The 21,194-nt window shown below is 37.4% G+C and overlaps 1 protein-coding gene and 2 long non-coding RNA genes across 7 annotated transcripts; 2 read left to right on the forward strand and 1 right to left on the reverse strand.

The window, feature by feature from the left end:
• Nucleotides 1-395: 395 nt before the first annotated feature.
• On the reverse strand, nt 396-8,568 carry LOC149045218 (uncharacterized). Of its 2 annotated transcripts, XR_016187152.1 has the most exons (3): nt 8,485-8,568; nt 3,656-3,809; nt 396-2,373 (listed from the first exon to the last, which is right to left on the reverse strand). It is a non-coding gene; the product is annotated as an uncharacterized LOC149045218 (long non-coding RNA). The 2 variants fall into 2 exon arrangements; XR_016187153.1 differs by lacking the exon at nt 8,485-8,568 and having other exon boundaries at nt 3,656-7,115.
• Nucleotides 8,569-9,527: 959 nt separating this feature from the next.
• On the forward strand, nt 9,528-10,811 carry LOC149045219 (uncharacterized). The gene is made up of 2 exons (XR_016187132.1): nt 9,528-9,874; nt 10,628-10,811. It is a non-coding gene; the product is annotated as an uncharacterized LOC149045219 (long non-coding RNA).
• Nucleotides 10,812-13,750: 2,939 nt separating this feature from the next.
• On the forward strand, nt 13,751-20,444 carry LOC149045220 (uncharacterized). 4 transcript variants are annotated; one of them, XM_089208136.1, is made up of 5 exons: nt 13,751-13,900; nt 14,072-17,298; nt 17,638-17,681; nt 17,836-18,068; nt 18,327-18,603. In XM_089208136.1, the coding sequence occupies exons 3-4, from the start codon at nt 17,659-17,661 to the stop codon at nt 18,041-18,043; spliced, it is 231 nt and encodes a 76-aa protein (XP_089064262.1). In that variant the 5' UTR covers nt 13,751-13,900; nt 14,072-17,298; nt 17,638-17,658; the 3' UTR covers nt 18,044-18,068; nt 18,327-18,603. The 4 variants fall into 4 exon arrangements, with proteins under 4 accessions (XP_089064262.1, XP_089064259.1, XP_089064261.1 ...); XM_089208133.1 differs by having other exon boundaries at nt 13,760-13,900; nt 17,638-17,721; nt 18,327-20,444; XM_089208135.1 differs by lacking the exon at nt 17,638-17,681 and having other exon boundaries at nt 13,760-13,900; nt 14,072-14,144; nt 16,771-17,298; nt 18,327-20,444.
• Nucleotides 20,445-21,194: the final 750 nt, after the last annotated feature.

The following is a 21,194-nucleotide window of genomic DNA, read 5'->3' on the forward strand; positions in this document are numbered from 1 at the left end:
AATATATAATAGTCTAATTACTATATATATATTAATGCATATATTTTAAGGTAGTTCGGGACTTATAGAAAAGTTTTGAAACTTTGCATAAACAAAGATCGATACAAGTGAAGTTCAGATGAAATAAAAATGGGGGTCACCGCGCTCGTTTTCAAAATAAGAGGGGGTAAACTTCAGCAATCTTCCGTATGTTCGGGGTGGTTTCTTTCAAGCCTCATGAGAAGGGAAGTCCCTTTTTCCACATGGGCAACAAACGTGTTGCAGATGAAATAACCGTTTTATTAATCCACGCCAAGACAGATCTTCAAGTGGCTTCGACGCCAAATTGAAAAGTACTCCATTCTTTCTGAGTTAGGAAACTGGCTCCATTTACAATTCGCAAACCATACGCCACATATGCATCATATACCTTTTATTTCAATTTAATAGCGTTGAAGTCGACCTCACAAGGCGCTAGTAAATACGTAAGTGAATATTTTCAGTCTTGAAAAAGTCACTGTCGTTACATTTCTTCGCAGCGGTTTGAACGGTTACCTGAATGGCATGAATTTTGTTGCATTTATCAAAGATGACCAAGTCAAAGGCGTTGGTATTAGGACAATGGACTATCATTGCACTATATTTATCTCTAATTATCAGTTCTAGTGATTTTCTCGTATCTGTTTTGCTTTGATGTCCACACAAATTTAAGTAGGAACTAGCAGCAGTGGAACTACATGCCTCTTCCTTGAAGGAATACTCATTTTTCACACATTCCTTGAGATTGCTAAATATCAGCTTCTCCCAATATTTGCCAACTAAGTTGCCAGGTCTCCCTGCAGATAGGCCTTTTATGGTATCCACCTGATGAAGAGATGGAGCCTCATTATACTTTATGCTTTGGGGCGTGACACGCTGAATGAATGGTGAATGAAGCCATAATTATTTCTTTCATTTACCAAACGCAGGGATGTATCCAGCTTGGTCCACCGCGGTCAAACGTCCAACGCGGTTTTCGTTTTATTCAGTGGGATTTTATTTAATGTAAGCAAGGATGAGTAAAAAAATTAGTTCACGTTATTATCTTTTAATTTTTCTCAAAGTGATGAGCTTTTTTCCGTGGAAAACTGACCAAAACTCTTTGCGCCTGATCCAAACTATGTTGACAAATGGCGTCGACGATTCTGCGGTTCACAGTATTTAGAACTTTTTTGGTAAACTTTCAAAACGTTTGGTAAATTTTGGTAAATATGTTGGCAATATATTAAACTTTAATAAACAGTGAAAACGACTACCTTAACCTTTAAGTACTTTGCTTAACCTTTGCAAATTTCTCTCGTTTGACCGCGGTTAACCAGCCTATAAACCTGCAGATTTGTTTCCCGTGGGGCGGGGTGAGTTCGGCTCCCATACTGAACTGACACTAGGGGGGCTCGGCTGTGGCCCTAAAAATGACCCCTAAAAGGCACTGTAGGTTGACTGAAAAGCTGATCGAGAATGATATTTTTGTACTCTGCTTTACATGACAAATCAGTTGACTGACTTATTGGCATCTGGTTATCGGTTACCCATTTCAGATGTGTCATGAAGAATTCGACATGTTTTGGTTGTCTGCTCATTCTAGCGCTTAATTTGTTGTTAATAGACGAGGTACTAGTCGAGCACATTTACTATAATGTTTTGCATGGAAAAAAATGTTGTTTGTTTACCAAACGGGGAATCGGTAACCTGTAACTGAAAGTCTGAAATCGGTAACCGGTAACTGAAAGTCTGAAATCGGTAACCGGTAACCAGATTCCAATAAGTAATCAATTGACACCCTAAATGGTACCGAGTTAATTATAAAATTGTTTTTTTCAACAGCCCCCCTAAATGGTACCATATCTGGAATTTTACACACAAAATGGTACGGCCGAGCCCCCCTGTCAGTTCAGTATCGGCCCCCCACCCCAGGATTTGATCGCCAGATTAAAAAAAAAATCAGTACTTACTACATCCAACAAATAATTAGAATTTTCCAACGTAAACTGCACAACAACTTCTTCAACCAGAGGGCTAACGACAGACACTTCTTTCATATCGAATCCTGGTGGTTTCAAACAAGACCAGGAAAAGGTTGATGGTGACCACCTCATTTCAAACATACCACTAGCCTTGTAAGTACTTATCATCGCTAGTGACCTGATACGCACACGTTTGCACCTATCAGGAATCTACAGTGCTTCGTCTTCTAGTACTTGTAGAATATTAGTAATTGCCTTGACCATGAAAAGTTCAACGTTACTGTTGCCTCTTAGAAGGTACTTAGCGTACTGAATGACTGTTCGAGGAATATAGCCAATGTGTGCCAGCACGTCGGTGGCCCGGGGACAATTCCTGCTCAGTTTGGATATCCTGTAATATGACAAATATGAACGTTACAAATCATAAATGTAGTTGGTGATCAGAAGGCTTAACATCAATCTACTGCTACTACTCGTTACCCGAAAATCATTATGTAAATTTTCCGTTGTCTACTCACCGCTTTTTCAAACTTAGAAGTCCTTTGTCTCAAACAACAATGAAATGCAAAGGAAACTTATAGCACTGAATAACAAAGGCACATGAATCGCGCATTTTTTTCGACCGAGCGTGCAAAAAAATCGTATATACGCGTCTGACTACCCTGCGTCGGAGCGTATGAAATTCGCCTGCGCAGCTAACGTATACGCGAGCGGTACTGTACATAGAGTAGTGAGGCCTCTTTCCTCACCGTCGATTGAACCCTCCGATTGGATTGTTATGCAGTTACAGTACCGACTGGAACTAACCCCCACTTCACATGCAAACATTAGGGCAAACATGAGCAGACCCAGAATCGCGAATAAGACACCCTAATTATGGATCCTGAGGCTCAAAAACCCGACCCTATTAGGCGGCACATACCTATATAGCTTATATATGGGCTTGAAGTTTGGATGGGTTCACTTCAGAAAGTATGGTCTGCTCAGGTCTGCTTTTGGTGCAATTTTAGTGGGGGACAGTTCTTGTCGGTACTGTACGTGGGAAAAATTATTGCGCCGCATGTATTTAACAAACATATACAAACCTACATATCGTTAGAAAAATATTAGCTGTTCACATATTCTAGCTGAAAATTTACATAGCCGAAAATTCTAGAGAATAAAATGCGACTTTTCCGAAAAATTCTGTCCAAAAATTTCTAGGTCACCTTTTTTTTAGTAGAAATGACCGAAATGTGGAAAATTTCATGTGTTTGTAGTGTTCGAAAATTTTAGGGTGCGAAATGAAGGGGTGATTGGAATAAAGCCCTAAGTAACTTCTGATCAACTGCTAGATTCTCCCTCCAGTTTGTCTTGTATATGTTCATGTAACAATTTGGCTTCAGATCAGGAGTCACTTAGAACCTTATTCAAAATAATGTTTGGAATAAGGCCCTGGGTGACTCCTGATCTATAGCCAAATTCTCCCTTTGTTACACGAGCATATACAATATAAACTGGACGGAGAATCTAGCAGTTGATCAGAAGTCACTCACGGCTTTATTCCACTCACCCCTTCAAATTAAACAATGCAAAGCATAGAAACCACTAACACAAATTTTAGCTGTCATACGCCATCTGAACAGCTTTACTGAAATGGATAGTTGGGTGCTAACTAAGTACAACAAACTCACCATGATTTCTTTGAATAAGGCTCTGCCCACTGATTCTTCTGGGTTGACACAATACACAATATTCAAGTCATGGCAACTGAGAAGAGGTTTGTCATTGATCACTGAATAATGAGAACAGACCATGTCTGGAAGTTGCTGCCGTGACACTCCAGTTCTAGAATTAAACAATGACTGTTATAGTTGGTGGCTGTAATTAATTAAAGTATGGCCACATAAAGTGCCTGTCACTCTTAAATACAATTATATTTTCAAAATCAAGTCTACACACATTGAACAGTGAAATGGAGAAATATTTGTTTTGAACGTCGCGTTATTGAGCTATATAGATTTGAATTTACAAAATGCTAATTAATGACATCAACATGGGAATCATTTATTATACAACTATTTGTTTTCACCTCCAAGTGATATTTTTTACCAATCAATTGACTATCCACAGTTTATTTTTTGTATTTATCAAATTAATTATCCTCAAGCTATATACTGCACATTGTAAATTGGCATAGAAATAATGGCAAATTCCCAGGTTGACGTCATCTAATTAGCATTTTGTAAATTCAAAAACAAGAAATATTTCACCATTTAACTATTCAATGTGCATAGAGTTGATTCTGAAAATATCTATTTAAGTGTGATAGACACTTTAATAGAGGTTCAACTGCATACAGTTCAAACTCGGTTAAATATTCAAATTACGGGTCATTCCTCAGTATTTTGTCTGTTGCGGAGACAACATTTGGAGATATATTTTATGCCATACTTGGTGAAATCTAAATTTCATGTCTTCAATTTATCTCTTATTGTGTGGTTACCTAGAGAAGGTATACACACAGGTACTTTACATTACTCAAAATTGTACCTGACCCTTGCAGAGACAACATCAGAGAAACCACAATATTTGATGCAACAAATATAATTCAAAATTCCCCTGGATGTGAAATGCTTTTAAAATCTCTATATTTATGTTCTTTTAGACCAACATGTCTATAATGCATACAGGGTCATGCAGTGTAGAAGCATTTGGTACTTTCTTGTGGCAATTGCCATTAAGCAAGTGCACACGTGTTGTGGTCACAACTGCCACTTGGGAATTGCACCTTACAAAATAATTATTACTAGTAATAGTAAAGTAAATGTGCATCTAAAAAATTGCATTGCTGTGACACATTAATACTTAATTTGGTGACTGTTTGCTGTGAATGTTGTGAGATACCTTCAAGGTTAGGCACCACTGGTAGCTTATTTAACTCAAGCTAATAAAGACCAATTACTATGAGGCTTTTGTTACTTTCTTTGTTGTGTTTGTGGATCAAAATTGAAAATGTTTCATTGGTTGATTATTTAACTCAAGCTAATAAAGACCAGTTACTACTAAGCTTTTGTTACTTTCTTTGTTGTCTTTTTAATGTATGCAAATTAGGACCTGTTTGACAAACAATAGAATCTGTGTATAATACACTGTGATTTTGATGGTTATTTTTATAGAAAAAAGTGCATATTATACACAGGTAAATACAGTACAGTTGAACCCTGCTATCTCAAACTCAAACCCATTTCCCTTGGATTTGCCCTGCTTTTCTCAGTCATAACCATTGGCTATCTTGAACTCAGCTATCTCAAACTCCCTATCTCAAACAAAGAGCAGCAACCCTTGTTCCTGTTTCACAGACAAATTTACCCCACTATCTCAAACTCCCAGCTGTATATCTTGAGCAAATTGTTGCTTCCCTCAAGAGTTCAAGACTAGCTGGGTTCTGCACTGTACAGTTGCTAGTTTTTGTGTAAACACAGGAAACAAACATTTCCCACTATTTTATACAGTAGAATTGTTTTAGTTAACTATAATGTCTTTTGCACATATTTTTTAATTATAAGGTAATTTTTATCTTCCTGAAATTTGCACTGTGATCAAGAAACTCCTCTGTTTGTCTGTTTTCTACTGCCAATGTAGACAACAGATACTGATAACAACAGCCATTTCACGCAACACTACACCATCTGTGTGTACACTATACCATTTAACATTAAGCTGAGCCATTTCATACCATGCCACACCATTTGTGTGTACGCTGTACCATTCGAATTTACGCTGTGCCATCTCATGCAATGCTACACTGTTTATATGTAAGCTGTACCATTCAAAATTACACTGAGTCATTTTACACAACACTACACTGTTTGTGTGTATGCTGTGCTACTTGACACTACCCTGAGCCATTTGATGCAACGCTACACCATTTGTTTACTGTATTGCAAATGAGTGCTAAGTTATTTTCAATTGAGCTAGTCCATTTCACAATTTCAATTTCCAATTCGACATGGGCAACTAGACCGTTTATCATTTGGCTAAACTATTCATGTTTAGGGTGTTCTGTTTCATGAAGGAACACTAAATTGTCTATAATTTGGCCATTCCATTCCTTTATTAGCTATGCTGTCCTATAGCTAATCCTTAAACCAGCTTTGTTTTTACTGATCTATTTGACATCCTGGTTTTTTTGGTGGTGACCGCCACCCATAACGATGACTAAGCCACAATCCCAGATACCATACTAGGTTGAACTCATGGCTTAAATTAATTCAAATCATGTTAATGTTCAAAGAGGGATTTTCCATAGTTCAAGGTAGGTTACTTTCAAACTATGTCAAAGTAAAAAGGGGGCTTCTTCATTTCAGTTCTGTACTATTTGTATCTTCATTCATTTGTGAGGTGCAAACAAACAAACCAACAGGCAGGCTTTCTCGATTTATCTTTACTGTGCAGCAGCACACGAACTCAGTTAATGAAATTAAAGGAAATAATAAGTGCTTTCAACAATGCACCAGACAGCAGATAGGACCAGATAGCACTTTTTTTTAAGTAAATCATGACATGTGAGATTTTTTTTCTTGGCTGCGGAGAGATGAAATTCTAAGATAGCCAGCAAATTCACTTGAACAAATCTAGTAGCGCTGATGTAAAATAATAGAACAAAAGTCGTGAAACAATACCTAATCAGAATTCAAACGCCCTAAACACCCCTAAAGCTGACTACTTCGTTCTAACTACAGGGCGTGAAATTAATTTTTTTTCTGATAGCCACTAGGCTCCTAAATTCTTCAAAGTGGTTACCAATTCAAAAAAAGTTGGTCGCCATTTTCAAAGACAAACAAAACCTTTTTCACGCTGTCGATGTTCTAGATAGACCCTCCAAAATTAAATTAGGGAAAAGATCTTCAATGTGCTACAAAGTGAACACTAGGATGGATGATATACAACATTCAAGCTGACCTAAATCCAAGCTGGCATCAAGTCATCGATTGAGATGCATGTGCTGTGTTTTGGAAACAAACTTAACAAGGAAGTTTGCCACGGATTTATCTTTGCAAATCTTTTTAATTCACTATATCTCTTGGTAAGGTTATGATGAAACATGCTAGTTGCCAATTTGGTGATTAATTTTCAGGATTTAGTGGCCAAAGTGAAAAATTTAGTCACATTGGTGCCTGTATTAGTCGCAATTTCATGCCCTGAACTAAATATGCAAATCATTATGATTATCTCTTTCATTTTTCATTTATGGTGGAAAATGATTCTTACTTGTCAGATTTCACTGTTAAAACAGCTTTCTTTTCCTGTTGAAACAGGGTTTTCAGCCATGCCAACAATTTGACATCGCTTTGATACCCGAGTTGCAAGGGTGCTGTCAAAAATAGGGTTGACAGGGTTGCAGCACCATATTTAGAGGTATTGGAAACAGGTTTGTATGGTGTTTCAACAGTGTTCCAATGGTGGAAAGCGATTCCTTCTACTCAGATTTCACCTTTAGACAGCTTTCTTTTCCTGTTGAAACAGGGTTTACCATCGAAAAATAGGTATCAAAGTGACAGTAAAAGCATTGTAGTCCATAAGCAAAGAAGAAGTGAAGGAATGTTACTTCTAGAATGGCTAGAATTAAACTGAGTCATTGTGTTGTGATCTGCGTGAGCGGCCTAGGAACTCCATTGATGAGGTAAATAAGAGCACATAAAGTTTAAATAATGTACGTAGCCTTTTAATTCTATTTGCCTTTTTTGGCTTTCAGTTTTCCTGTTTTTTGAGGGAAATAAACAGGAACTTAAGAAAACTCCTAGAAAAACAGTTCTAAGGGCTTTTGCTTAAAGCAGAAAAACTGATTTGCTCGTGTTCTCAAGATCGTGCATGAAATAACTGGATCTAACTGGATCTAACTGGATCTAACTGGATAACTGGATGCTCTATTTGGCATCACTTTAAGTGAAATCTTTGGGGTAAAATACTATGGAAACACAAACTGTATAGCAAGAAACTCTTTTGTCATCTCCACTTAATACTTTCTCTGCTTCCCAAGAGTACAGGGTTAGTTTGTTAAAAGCTGAGTTTAGATAACTAATGGTCAGTGTGAAATCTGATTTCATATCTGAAAGCTTTCAAATGAAATTCAGTCTACATGTACAATTCCTTTAGTCTGCAATTTGATGATTGGATGCCCTAAAAAATATATGGTAAATTATTTTAGAAGGCTTTTAAACAAAGGATTAAACATACCCTGATTAAAATTTAACCCTGGGTTAGCACTTATCAGCCTTCAAACAACTGGGCCCAGGATTGAACAAGTTTCAATTAAACTAAGTTGTAATTTCAACAAGAAAAAGTTATGATCATTTTTACATCAACAATTCCAGGCAAAGCTGCAACATTTGCAATCTGCCTTACACCAGGAAGGCAACCACCTACACATGGAGAGCAATTTAATTTAATTGTATAAAAGGAATAAGACAAATGCAGCAAATACAACAGTATTATATTTCAAATGTTTAGAGTACTGTACCTTGAGTTCCAGCCCAGTGCTTCAGCTTATCAAACATTAGTTTTTCAAGCAGCTCGTTTATATATCTAAGATACTTTCAACCTTTAAAGAAAAAAAAGAAAAGAATAGTTTGAACTTTAGAGTTGAATAGTTGCAATGTACACCTCAAGTCTTGTATCTGAAACAGTATGTAAAAATTTGTCCATGGTACTAATTAATTAGAACATCCTAATCCAGTACTAATTAGGACATTCTTACATCAACAATTTCCAGCAAAACACCACAGTTTGCAACTAGGGGAAAAGGAGAGAAATTAGGGGAGATGGGAGCAATAATGGATATAATCTGGGTTTGATGGAGGAAGTGAGGACAAAATTTATTTGTACAGTTCAGTCAACCCTGTATTAAGCACTCATCCACGGGAATATGGCGTCTAATACAGTGCGAGTGCTTAATACGGTGCCACCTAAGACAGGTTTGACTGTAGTTCGCGAATTGACTGATTGAAACAAACAAACAGAAAAAAGAAAACAGTTCTGACATGAGAGACGTGGAGGGGTGCAGGGGGCGGGGATTTGATCATAATGTGGGCAGAAAAGGTGGAGGGGAGGGGGAGAACAAAATCTAGTTGTCCCAGAAACAATTTTCCTTGTGACAAAACTTATTTCAATGAAGGAAATTACTTTGACGGATATGGCAGGTGTAAGGGGATTTATTTCGATGACCATAGCTTATTATCAACATTCTCAAGTATGACATCGTTAGACGTGCATTTTGACGCGCACGCTACTCAGCTGGAGTTGAGCTTCCGATCTGATGTTTGGCGCGCGTTCACTTACCTTCATGTTTGGGACAAAGCCTTTCTTGATAAGAAACGAGTTTTCGTTTAAGCGCTTAATATAAATGCACTTCCCTTTAAATGTACGGTGTTCTTTCGCCATGTTAGTCTTTTCATTCGCGCTTTACAAAGGTTTCAACTAACTCGGCGAAGGGAGAAAAGCCATGTTGTAATAAAGCAGCGCATGACTCCCGTTTGAATATGCGCGCAGTACAAATTATTATCCAGTCCTTCTCTGGCGGGTAATCTCTAATGGCGGACGACGTGAGATTGTTTTTATTAATTATCTAAGGATAAACCAAAACGGTTGTTTGTTATTTAAAAGAGCGTTTACATTCAGTTTCTCAACTAAAGCTCTTTGATTATTGCTCCATAATGGTAGAGAAGAATTCGAAAGGGAAGAAGCGAAAATGGGAACCAGTAGAATTGGACGATCCTTCGTTCTTTGCGGGCGAAATGGATGGATTTGTGTCCATTGAAGTCATGGAAGATTATCATCCAGAAGAGCTAACAGGAATTAGTGCAGGTGGACCAGCTCAGAAGAAGAAAATAAAAGAACGGCCGCTGCAGGAGGTGAATTGATTAAAGTGCTTTAAAACATACCGCATGGTTAAATTTAGAAGATACAAATTTAAGATTCACTTCAAGCACGTGGTGAAATTACCCTTATATTTTACGAGAAATTGGGAAAAATTATCTTTTTGAATTTTTTTTTGTTTATTTATTTTTCGTTATAACTCATCTTTAATTATAAATGTTGAGGGTTGTCCAATAGATCCAAATTGGGTTGAGTTGTTTACAAATCGACCCACCGGAAGTAAATAAGTGGTTAAGTCATCTTGTGATACTGGAAATCTGAATAAATCGTGTCTCTTAAGGTGGAAATGTCTTACCACAAGTCGACTTTCAAGACGCTTAATAATAATCCTCAACCTGACCCAAATGGAATGACTTGTCTCCTGAGTCAGATTGGGTGTATATATTAGACGTGAGAATCAAAACTAAGATAACTGCCAGTCATACCTTAAATGAGAAAAGAAACAAACAAACAAAAAGAAAACAACAACAACACTCACCACAAGAACTACATGGAAATACGGGAATTGATCAAAATCATTTTGAGAGCAGTTTGTCCTAATTTTTTTGAAGACAGCAGACTGCATTGTCCCAAGGGCTCATGCATTTTTTCAGTCTTTACCCATACATGCACAGTTATGTATATCTAAGAATAGAAGCTTTTTTTTTGGTTTTCTCTAGAAGTTTGGCTCACAGGAAAAAAAAAAAAAAAAAAGCTACATAGTATTGTCTTTTGATTTAAATCTTCAGGCTAATCTGAAAAAAACCGTTACCACACCATCCACACAACTTGAAAAAAGCACAAAGAATGACCAATAGACAAAGGGAAAAAAGAAGAGGAAAAAGAAAAACAAGGCCCAAAGTAAAGCCCAGTCAGAAGAGCAAAACAGAGTAGAAATGGTCACTGACAATAGACTGGTGGAAGATCCTCCAGGTAAGATTTAATTTAAGGAATTATGGATGGGAAATGCACAAAACAAAGTACAATTTTACTCCAATGATTGTCCTTGAATTTTATTATTAAGAAGAGAATCAAACACATTTTGTGTAGATAATATTATGTTGGCAAAGATATGATTTTCTATAAATAATGGTAATTGAACTAAGTGGAGTGCAATTTGTGCTGAAATCATATGCGTGATTTCAAACTCAACCAAGCATGCAGCATGAGTTCGATTTGAAATCACAAGTATGATTTCAGATCAAAATTACATGACACGAGGTTCAATGACCACTTTATTACATCTATTTTGAAATCACCCAAATACAGGACTTGGTAAGTTCAAATATTTTATTGCTGCAGTACTGAGCCGGTCTGAAATTAAATTCATCCATTTTTTTTTTTTTTTTTGGGGGGGGGGGGGAGTAAGAGTTTTGGAAACAAAAGTTGCAAAATTTGCCATGTGATACTCTTTGTCTTTCATTTTCCTGCAATTTGATTGGTTACTTTAAACGAGCCTTGAAATCTGATTGGTTGTTTTATCTTTAGTGTAGCCTCCTCATTAGCTGGAAAAAAGATGCAATTTAAGGCAAAAAATGGTGCAATTTGTGAGTAAATTGTATCAATTAGAGCCAATCAGATTATAGGGACCACCAGTGATTTCAAAATGGGTGTAATAAATAATGTAATTTTACTGATAAATTTTTTATTACTGTATTGTTATTTATTAATTAAGTGTTTATCAATTTAGATTATGAAACCTCTATAAACATATTTCATATCTATACAGGAACAAATTACCCATTCCGTTCAACTGTTAAAATGATATTTCTCACTAACACTATGAGTTTAAGATGCAATCATATTTTATAGCTAAATTATTTATTTTGATTGAACTAAACTTTAGAGCCCATGGTAGATATGAGTTCTTGGGAAGTCCTTGGTGTTCCCAAAGAAGTTCAGAGAGGACTCAGTGAAGAAAGTTTTACTACACCAACCCCTATACAGACTCTCTCCCTTCCACCTGCAATATTCCACCACAGGGACATCATTGGTGCAGCAGAAACAGTGAGTTGAATCACAGCAGTTAGATTGGTGGAGGTCTCTTTTTTTATGTGTATTGTTTGTTTACTTGGTTTCACAACTATTTTGAGGAATCCTTTTTTTTTTTTTTTTCAAGAGGTAGAGAGAGAGGAAAAAAAATAATTTTCAACATGTACATGTGTCTACTATGATCTACACCTAGCTCATTTAGCTCATTTATGGGTAACAAGACTTTCCCACACATTATAGCAAACAGTTTCTGTTTCTTTAGAGCTGGTCTTTGACCTTAATTATTGTCTAAGTACTAAGTGATTGTTGAATAATTGTAAATATGACTTTTGTAAAAGCACTCTTGAGGAGAGCTGTTGAGCTGAAAGTATGTGTTTGATGAACCTCTTGAGAGAGAGCTCTGACTGACTGACAGACTGATGGTTAAATTTTGCTCTCTTAAGAACTAATGTAATAGTTCTTCCTTCTATATGTAGGCATTCTATATCTTCCTATAGTTGGTTGATAGAACATTATTTATACAAAAATGTGCATTACAATAAGATTGTCAAGATAAGTCCCTTCAAGTTGTAAGTTTCATAGTTCTCATATCATTTGTTGGATAATGTCTTGAAATTGTCTGTTGAAGTTATGATAAAAAATTTTTGGTATTTATTAGGGTTCAGGTAAAACACTAACCTTTGGGATTCTAATTCTCACCCACATCCTTGACCACAAGTCCAGTCAAGAAGCAGGTGAAATTACAGAAAATACAACCAAAAATAATACCACAAATGCCAAAGAAACTGGTAATGGAACATCCAAGCTCAAGAAACCACTCCTGGCGTTGATAATGACACCAACCAGAGAATTGCCTATGGAAATAAAAAATCATCTCAAACAGGCTACAAAACACACATCTTTAGAGGTAACATCATGTACTTAAATTGACAATTTGGAAGTCATCTCCACAGTTAGATTCTGTTTTCCCATTGTTAGAAACTCAATTATTACTTTATTTTTATTGGCCCAAGTCAATTTTGTCGCCTGAGCCTTCAATTTTCCTCTTTTCAGTGGCACAGAATGCAAACCTATCTCTTGTTTGGAAAGCATTTTTTAATTTTTTTGGGGAAACATGAATTTGTAGCCACAGTAGGCTTAAGCAATTCAAATAATGATGAGTAAGTGCTGAAAACATAGTTATTCCCTCAAACATAAACTCTATTGTTTTTTGGTACGATATTCTAGACAGAAATATTTATTTTATCTTTGCCCCTTCACCAGCAAAGTACATAAAAACCCTTTTGTTCAGAGAATTACAATCTCAGCCCTTATGATGTACCATTTACCCCCTACCCTCCACTCCCTTGCCACCCCTTCTAGTCCTGTTTCAACTTTATCTTTTATTGGAGAAATACCCACCAAACAAAGTACCTCAAAGTCATTCGAATCAGTAAACAATTCCTTTTTTTCAAGATTGTTGCTGTGGTTGGAGGAATGGCACCTCAAAAACAACAGAGGCTTTTGAACAAGTGTCCTGAGATAATAGTAGCCACCCCGAGAAGACTGTGGGATTTGATTTCCGAGGTAAGTACCTCATGTATCATAAGTTGTACTGATTCACTTTCTTTTAGAGATCTGAAACAGTCGACACGCACTTGTACATTTAGGTATGTTTCTCATGAGATCAATTGTCCTGTGTAGTTTTCAGCATGAATTTGGATTTCCAATGTCGTGTAAGTTTTTTCCGTTCGTAAAGCGCCGTAAAAATGATAAGTACAGCTGTAAGCATTTTCTACTCCTCTGTAAACATCAGTGCCGGGCGTTTTTTTTCTTTTTCATATACCCAACGGTGAAATTGGAGTGTAGCCTTTTTCTATCAAATGGATGATTCTTGAGATATCTTCTGGCGGCGTTTAATTTCAGGGTGAAGAGCATGTCTGCCGTTTGGAGAACTTGAGATACCTTGTGATTGACGAGGCAGACAGAATGGTGGAGCAAGGCCACTTCCAAGAATTATCTTCAATTTTGGAGCTCATTCATAGAAGGAGGTACACACCACATCTACATTAGCATATTTGTAATGGACTTCAATTTCCATCGGAGCTTGAATTTGTTTCAGGCTTCTCCTTCTGAAATGATTTTCATGACTGTCAACCTGTAAACTGAGGTAAATGACTCTCTTTTTATCAAAATTTAACTTAAATGTTTCCTGTTCGCAGTGATTATGATGAAGATGAGGGAACTGCAAAGCGAAGACGTCTCGAGCGCACTAACCATGAGGCCACCTTTAAGGTGCCATAGTCTAAATCTCCTTTTTAGTTACATAAAAATTTATACCTTAAGGTTAGTATGCAAATAATTCTCCATGCAGCTGTTCCTTATATAATTCTTAAGGTGTTGACATGGGGATTTCGTCTAACAATCAAGAGCTTCTTTACTTGGGGATCATTTCTCCTATTCTCAAGACCTCAATCAATCAATCAATCAATCAATTTATTTAACGTGGTCAGAACGCCTAGCTAAAAGCTAGTTTACAGGTACGCCACGAAATAAAAAGAGAAAAGGAAATTATAAAGCCTTATGAAGGTATATAAATTTAAATAAATTAAGATTAAGAACTAGCTAATATTAAATTATAAGAATTTAACAATGTAGTCACCAAGTAAAATGTATAAAATGTAATCATTAAAAACAGTAAATATAATCAAGGATAGATCCTCACCGCACCAGAGTCCCGTGAGATCTAATGTTTTTAAGCAATTTTTAAAAGTAGTAAATGTTTGTATCTTTCGAGACTCGTCCGGTAAAGCGTTCCATAATTTCGATGCAGCATATCTCCATGATCTTAACCCGAAGGTTGTTGATTTTACTTTTGGGAGGTCCAGTATTGTGGTGCCCCTAAGGTTATAAGTGGAGCACCTTACTGTTATAAGATCACGTAAGCTTTTTGGACCTGCATCACTGGCTAATATCATAAAGACAGAGGACAATATATTTTTCCTAATCGCTGTTCACGAAGACTTGAGAGACCGATACGCTTACAAAGTTCCTCATAAGGCGAGTACTTATCTCTAAAAACAAAACGGAGCGCACGTTTGTTCACCAACTCTAACTTGTCAGCTGACTTTTTATTACAGAAGTGCCACGTTTCGGAGCAGTAATTAAAGTGTGGTAAAATGAAAGCTTTATAAAGATCCCTTCTAGTCTCAAAAGACAACATTTTCTGCATCCTTTTTAATACGGCGACTTGTTGACTGATTTTTCTACATATTTTAGCAATGTGCTTTTCAAAATTTAATTTATCCTCGATTGTCACGCCAAGAAGTTCCATTGTGTTGGATATGGGAAGTTGTGACTCCTCACACTTAAACACTGGTTCATCAGTTCCCTTGTGTTTTCCCAACACCATAGCCTGGTATTTTGAACTGTTCCTCTTCATACCATTACGCGCAAACCATATATCAGCACTAATAAGATCATTGTTGATTGTTTCTTCAACTTTGGAGAGTTGATTGTCGGCGTAAAAGATTTGAGTGTCATCAGCGTAAATGGACAGAGTGCACTTCTTGATGACATATGAAAGATCATTCATGAAGATGTTGAATAATAAAGGGCCGAGGATGGATCCCTGTGGTACACCATTGCATATAGGTTGCCAATTGGAAAGCGTATCCCCCAGTCTCACCCTTTGGAATCGATTTGATAAATGATATTTTATCAGGGAGGTTGTTGCTTCATCTGCTCCATATTCTTTTAATTTCAAAACAATCAGTTCATGAGGTAAGGTGTCGAAAGCCTTTGACAAGTCCATGGAGACCAGACCGATCAATCAAAATCGATCAAAAGGGAACCTTCAGTGTTAAAGCAAATACTGCGAAAAAGGCTCTAAATGTATCAACTCAAGATATGTGGTACTTAAAATCATACCTCTAACCTTGCTAATTTTTTTCGGCCTTCAAAACTGGCCTTCACAACAAGTTCGAACTACCCGCGTTCTCCGTCTTTTTAGGTGCGCAAGGCATTTTGGGTTGATGACGTGTAATGGTTGCTCCGTTCTTTCGTAGTTGGGGTTATCCTGGGGTTTTCCCTAGTAAAATGGCTAATTGCGAAGCGTTCGAGGGCATTAGTCTGGTAAAAAACAAGCAGGATCCCAAGCTTCGCTTTTTTAGCTTGCCAAAATACCCCATTTACTGACGTGCATGGATTCATGTCATTGGAAGGACATTTCTTCCAAAAGATTTGCGTGTGCTTTCGGAGCATTTCGAGGACCATTGCTTCCATAGATCATACCTAATGCAAGTACGGATAGCTTTGTTAACAGGAGAATGATTGGATACCCATTTGATAACAAGGTTAGAGGTTAATTTTAAGTACCCAATATCTTGTGTTTGATACATTTATAACCTTTTTAAAAATATTTACTTGGGTGTGACAGTCGTTGGGAGAAGTTGGAGGTTGGTCACTCTTATGGATCACAGGGTTAAGGAAATTTGTCATCGCACGAAGATGATACCCCTCTAGTTGATAAATATTTCTTTTAGCTGCAACAAATATTTTAGGAGGAAAAGGTACATCGTAATCGTCTTTAGGAGTTTACTGAGCACGACTACAATTTAACCCTTTACACCCTTAAAAATCAGTTTGCATTTTCTCCACACCATTTTCCATGAATTTTCTATGGAACTAACAAGGAGAATTTGTTTAACAATCAAGAGTTTCTTTTGATGGTCGTTCCCTTTATTCTCGTGACCTTTATGTTTGATTCAGGAGTGATGCTGTCAGAAGAAACTAGATGCCGGTCATTAATAGGCGTTTAAGGGTTAACTTACAGTTTCTCGTGTCGTTCGTTTATTTGTTTTATTTTTTTTTTTTCATATTTGTTTTCTTGATTTTATTCTTTTCAAATTTCGCGTTGCAGGAAACGAGCTGGACTCCTTTCCAGTTAATGTGTCATTTATGTCCTCCATTAGGAGAAGAATTTCTCTCGCCAAGCAAATTGACGAAGAAGAACACAAGTAGGTGAAGATGAAAAAACAAAAACAAAAACAGAGAAATATGGCAATTATCTTTTGGGTAGCCCTTGGTTTGTTTTGTTTTTTTGTTTGTTTGTTTTTTCGCTTAAGAAAAAGGCCCAATTTGACAGTCGAACTTGACAGCTCAGCATTTTTTGCACAAAGAATTGTTCACGCGGTTATGGTTACTAGACTACCAGCCTCAACGTCAGTCTTAGGTGGTTTGGGCTTGAATGCATTTATTGTCAGAAAACATTTCAACGGAACGGGCGGAACTGGTGTTCTGGAACTTTACTGTCTTGAAGGTTTGATGTCACATTTTATACACTGTCCTGTTCAGTTTATTTTCCTTAAAAAAGTTTTTTACAGACTGGAAGATCTCGGAGATCAGGGAGAAAGGAAAGAGCGACAAGTAAAGCTGAAGCAATTGAAAGGTAATCAACCTTTAGTTAAGGCAGACAATGGTTGTACTGACAGTCCCACCAAGAACAATGGATCTTGCAGGCTGATAATATCTTAGTTCAATCAAAATAGGTTACGTTTGGCTTGTAGTAGTAGGGTGGGGTGAGGATTATTGTTCCCATGGTTCTTATGTTTGAGTTCTATGTGAAAGGAAAGTATGAAAAGGTAGAGAACAGTCTTGATTTCCAGCCTTGTGTGGGTTAGCGTTAGCTTAGCCTGAGTCGAGTGCTTCTTTCATTTATTAATACAATTCTTATAGAATCTACATCTGCCGTTTTATTTACATGTTCGTTTTATTTCGGTATCCACAGCCGAAATGAATTTGGAAGATAATGGAAAAGTGGCCGTTGAAGATGTAAGAAGAAAGAAAAGAAACAAGAAAAGCAAAACTTAACGTAACTTGCGTATCCCACATGTTGCAATCAAAAATTGAATTTTAGCAGCACTTAGTAGGATGCCGTCATATACAATGAATTTTGTTGTTTCTTACATTCTCTTTCTCTCCATAGCAACAAGGAGAAAGAGGAGGAACTCGAGCATGATCTCCAATCGGCCACACCAAAACTTGAAGAATGGAAGTCGCACATTGTGCGACCTGTTCACCAAGATGCTGCAAAGACCGCTGCAGTCGATGCCCTTTCACAAAGCAGCGTGTTAGACGCAGCGCGATTGGTTTGCCAAAAAAGGAAAGCCCTGGCACATTACTGTTACCATTAACAAAGCAGACAACGAGGAAATTGAGGTTTGTTTAATGTTGAAACAGTACTAGAGTCATTCTTTTTTCCAAGTTAGCATATAACTCTTTAATAAAATCTGAAGGAAAATTCAGTGCAAATTTTTTTTGCACACTGACTGCACGAACGCGAAAATATGAAAAGGCGAGTTTATTCGAGCTCGGACAACTAACTGCCCCGAAGCCAAAACCAAAAAATGTGTCAGAGATTCCGGGTTGAATTTTTGGTTTGTTTTTTTTATTTAACCACTCTAATATTCTCTTCAGACACGAACCTACATCCATATATTTGATGAGTGCACTCAGAACTGGTTTGCGGTGGCGTCTATAATCGAACACACGTTGACAACACTGAAGGCTTTGAAGCCAAATCTCAGCCAAGTGTAGTTGAGATCAGACAACGCCGGTTGTTACCACTGCGGTTATCTTCTGCTTTCGCTCCCCAGCATCGTTGACCGCACTGGTGTCAAGATCACGCGCTACGACTTTAGCGAACTACAAGCAGGCAAAGACATCTGCGATCGTCGGGTCGCTGTCCTCAAAAGTCACATGCGCCGCTTTCTAAATGAAGGTCATGATATCAGAACAGCCAGCGACATGAAAACCGCCATCGAATCGTACGGTGGAGTCAAGGGCTGCTATGCAGCAGTGTATCAAGTTCAGCCATCCGCACAAACAATGACCAAACATACCATGACAGGCGTACAGGCATCGAATAACTTCTCGTACGAGAATAGAGGCTTGAGAATGTGGCGTGCTTATGGTATTGGTCCTGGAAAGTTCTATAGTGCAGACCAGCTGGCACGGTTTGGAACACCCCAAGGCCCCACTAGGCTCGTCACAATGGAAACGTTCAGCAACCCAAACATAGAAGTAGGTAGTTATCTACAACGTACGCAGATGTCTGAACCTAGGTCATCGCGACAACTACCCAATCTGTCACAGACAGAAGAAGAAAGCGAGAAATTTTCTTGTCAGGAAGAAGGATGCGTCAAGGTTTTCACGGCGTTCGCTGCCCTTCAAAAGCACCTTGACATCAGCAAACACATGTTACAGCTGGCAAAAGAATCCGCCTGCGACGAGATCAAGAAGAAATGGATGGAGGCTGTCCATTCCATGAGTGGTGGCTACGTTCACAGTCAGACCTCAGCTCAAGGTTTTGAAGAACAATCCCTTGTTACTCAGGTGGATCTTATTTATATTTTTTGACTAATTCATACAATTCAGGTTCTTTGTCTTTGCCTGGTAAGTATGCTTGTATATGTTGGTCTACATAGTTTATATAGTATATGTACTGGTAATTCTGTTACAAGAAAACAATGAGCCATATCGTAAAGTCCGAGATTTTAACTTTATTATACTTTTACAAAGTGTCTGGAAAAACAAGGATCCTCCTTTAATTAGGACTGAAATTAATGTGGGCCCTCTTATTTTAATTCATGTTATTAATTTAACCTGCCTCCTCCCCTGTAATGTTCAGGGCACATGGATGAAGAGAACATTTTTTGTATTTTGATGCATAAAAGTTAAATTACCAGTAATTGGCATCCACATAATCACAAAACAAGAATGTAAAGCTTTACCTTAATTGGTTAAAAAATCAAAGAAGGTTTTGCAGACTGTGTCTGACTTTTTATCCCAGCTCTGGATATTTATTTAAGTAACAAAGACACTATCAGTCTCATTCACTCTCACTTTCCACTGAGCTTGTGGAAAGATGATAAAATCATTATTTCTTTAAATGAAGAAAGGAAAGCCCGCCCTCTTACCACGGATAGTTCTGTTGGGCATCATCAGTTCAAGATGATTGTTCCAGATAGGCTAACCTTAAAAATTAGTTGTGAAAATTTCTTGAACCTGTCATTGTACATCTTGAATGTTTGACTCAATTTTACCTCACCAACCTAAACTGAATAAATAGAAACAGGAAATTTATTTGTTCTCCTTTCGAGGTGTGCATCAAAATTTCGATGTCATCACAGGCTTAAACTATAGGTTTACAGGAAATCTGCATGTGCATGTGTTTTCAACATATGAAACTGGGATTAGGACTACTTCAAAAGACTTTACTTTATGCCATATAGGTACAGGGAGGTGTTGTAAAAAAGTTTGCTTAGCTTTTTCATTAGTACACATTTCTTTTTCTAAGAACCTTGTTTATCCAGCCTGTGCTGAATTCCAATTTTTCAACCAAATTTTATTATTTTTTTAATATTATTAAATCTCCTAGTATCAGTTAATATTCTTGTAATTAAAATAACTACATCAAATCCTGCAGATGTATGGCAGATTATTTTTTCTCTGAACCTCCTAACATTTTACCATTTGAAGGGACTGGTATTGGCTATAAAAGTATAGTCAAATTAAAGGTTTTTGCACAACCTATGCATCGAGTTTTTGTTATAAAATATTGCATCCTTCTCAAAACTAGTTATCAGAATAAGAATGAGTTACCGGGAACAACCGGTACCGGGAGTTTCCAGATTTGAAAAATCCTCATTTCGTTTGCCTTGCTAGCCCAACCTCATCAAAACATTGCCAACAGGAGTGATTACGTGATTTCATCGCCCAAGAAATCATGTAATCCGTACTAGCTCTCTACAACTACAACTCGTAGAAATACTTATCATGTGCTCAATTGCCCTACTCTACGCATACGCAGGTCTGACGCATGCGCTTTAGAGCCCGAACGGCGATTTCTGGCTGAACGAGGAAAAGAAAAAAAAGAAAAAGAAAGCCGAAATTTAAACTCAGGCCTCACTGCCTGGGTAATGATACAAAAAGGTTAAATTCGAACCTTTCATATCCCGATAAATCTCGATCCTAATCAACGAGGCCCTCGCGAAGGCCACAAACCATTACACTTGTCAAAATTAGCCCAAAAGTTATTGTTTTTGCCATTCTTTGTGCACAGCCACCTGATTTCACATGATATCATTTGCAAGAAAGCTGTGATATGATTGGTACGAGAAAACGCTGTGATTGGTGTGAATGACTAAACGCTGTGGTTGGTGTGAATGACTAAACGCTGTGATTGGTGCAAGATATCCGAATGCTGTGATATCATTGGTGTGAGATATAAACCCTTGTGCGGCAATCTGATTGGTGCGAGATACAAACCCAAATGCGGTGATT

The sequence above is a fragment of the Pocillopora damicornis genome, chromosome 5, assembly GCF_964200805.1.
Source record: "Pocillopora damicornis chromosome 5, jaPocDami1.2, whole genome shotgun sequence".
Taxonomy (NCBI): domain Eukaryota; kingdom Metazoa; phylum Cnidaria; class Anthozoa; order Scleractinia; family Pocilloporidae; genus Pocillopora; species Pocillopora damicornis.

Coding starts and splice junctions, on each gene's coding strand:
- LOC149045220 (XM_089208133.1), top strand. CDS start 18,609: ATGCGCCGCTTTCTAAATGAAGGTCATGATATCAGAACAGCCAGCGAC.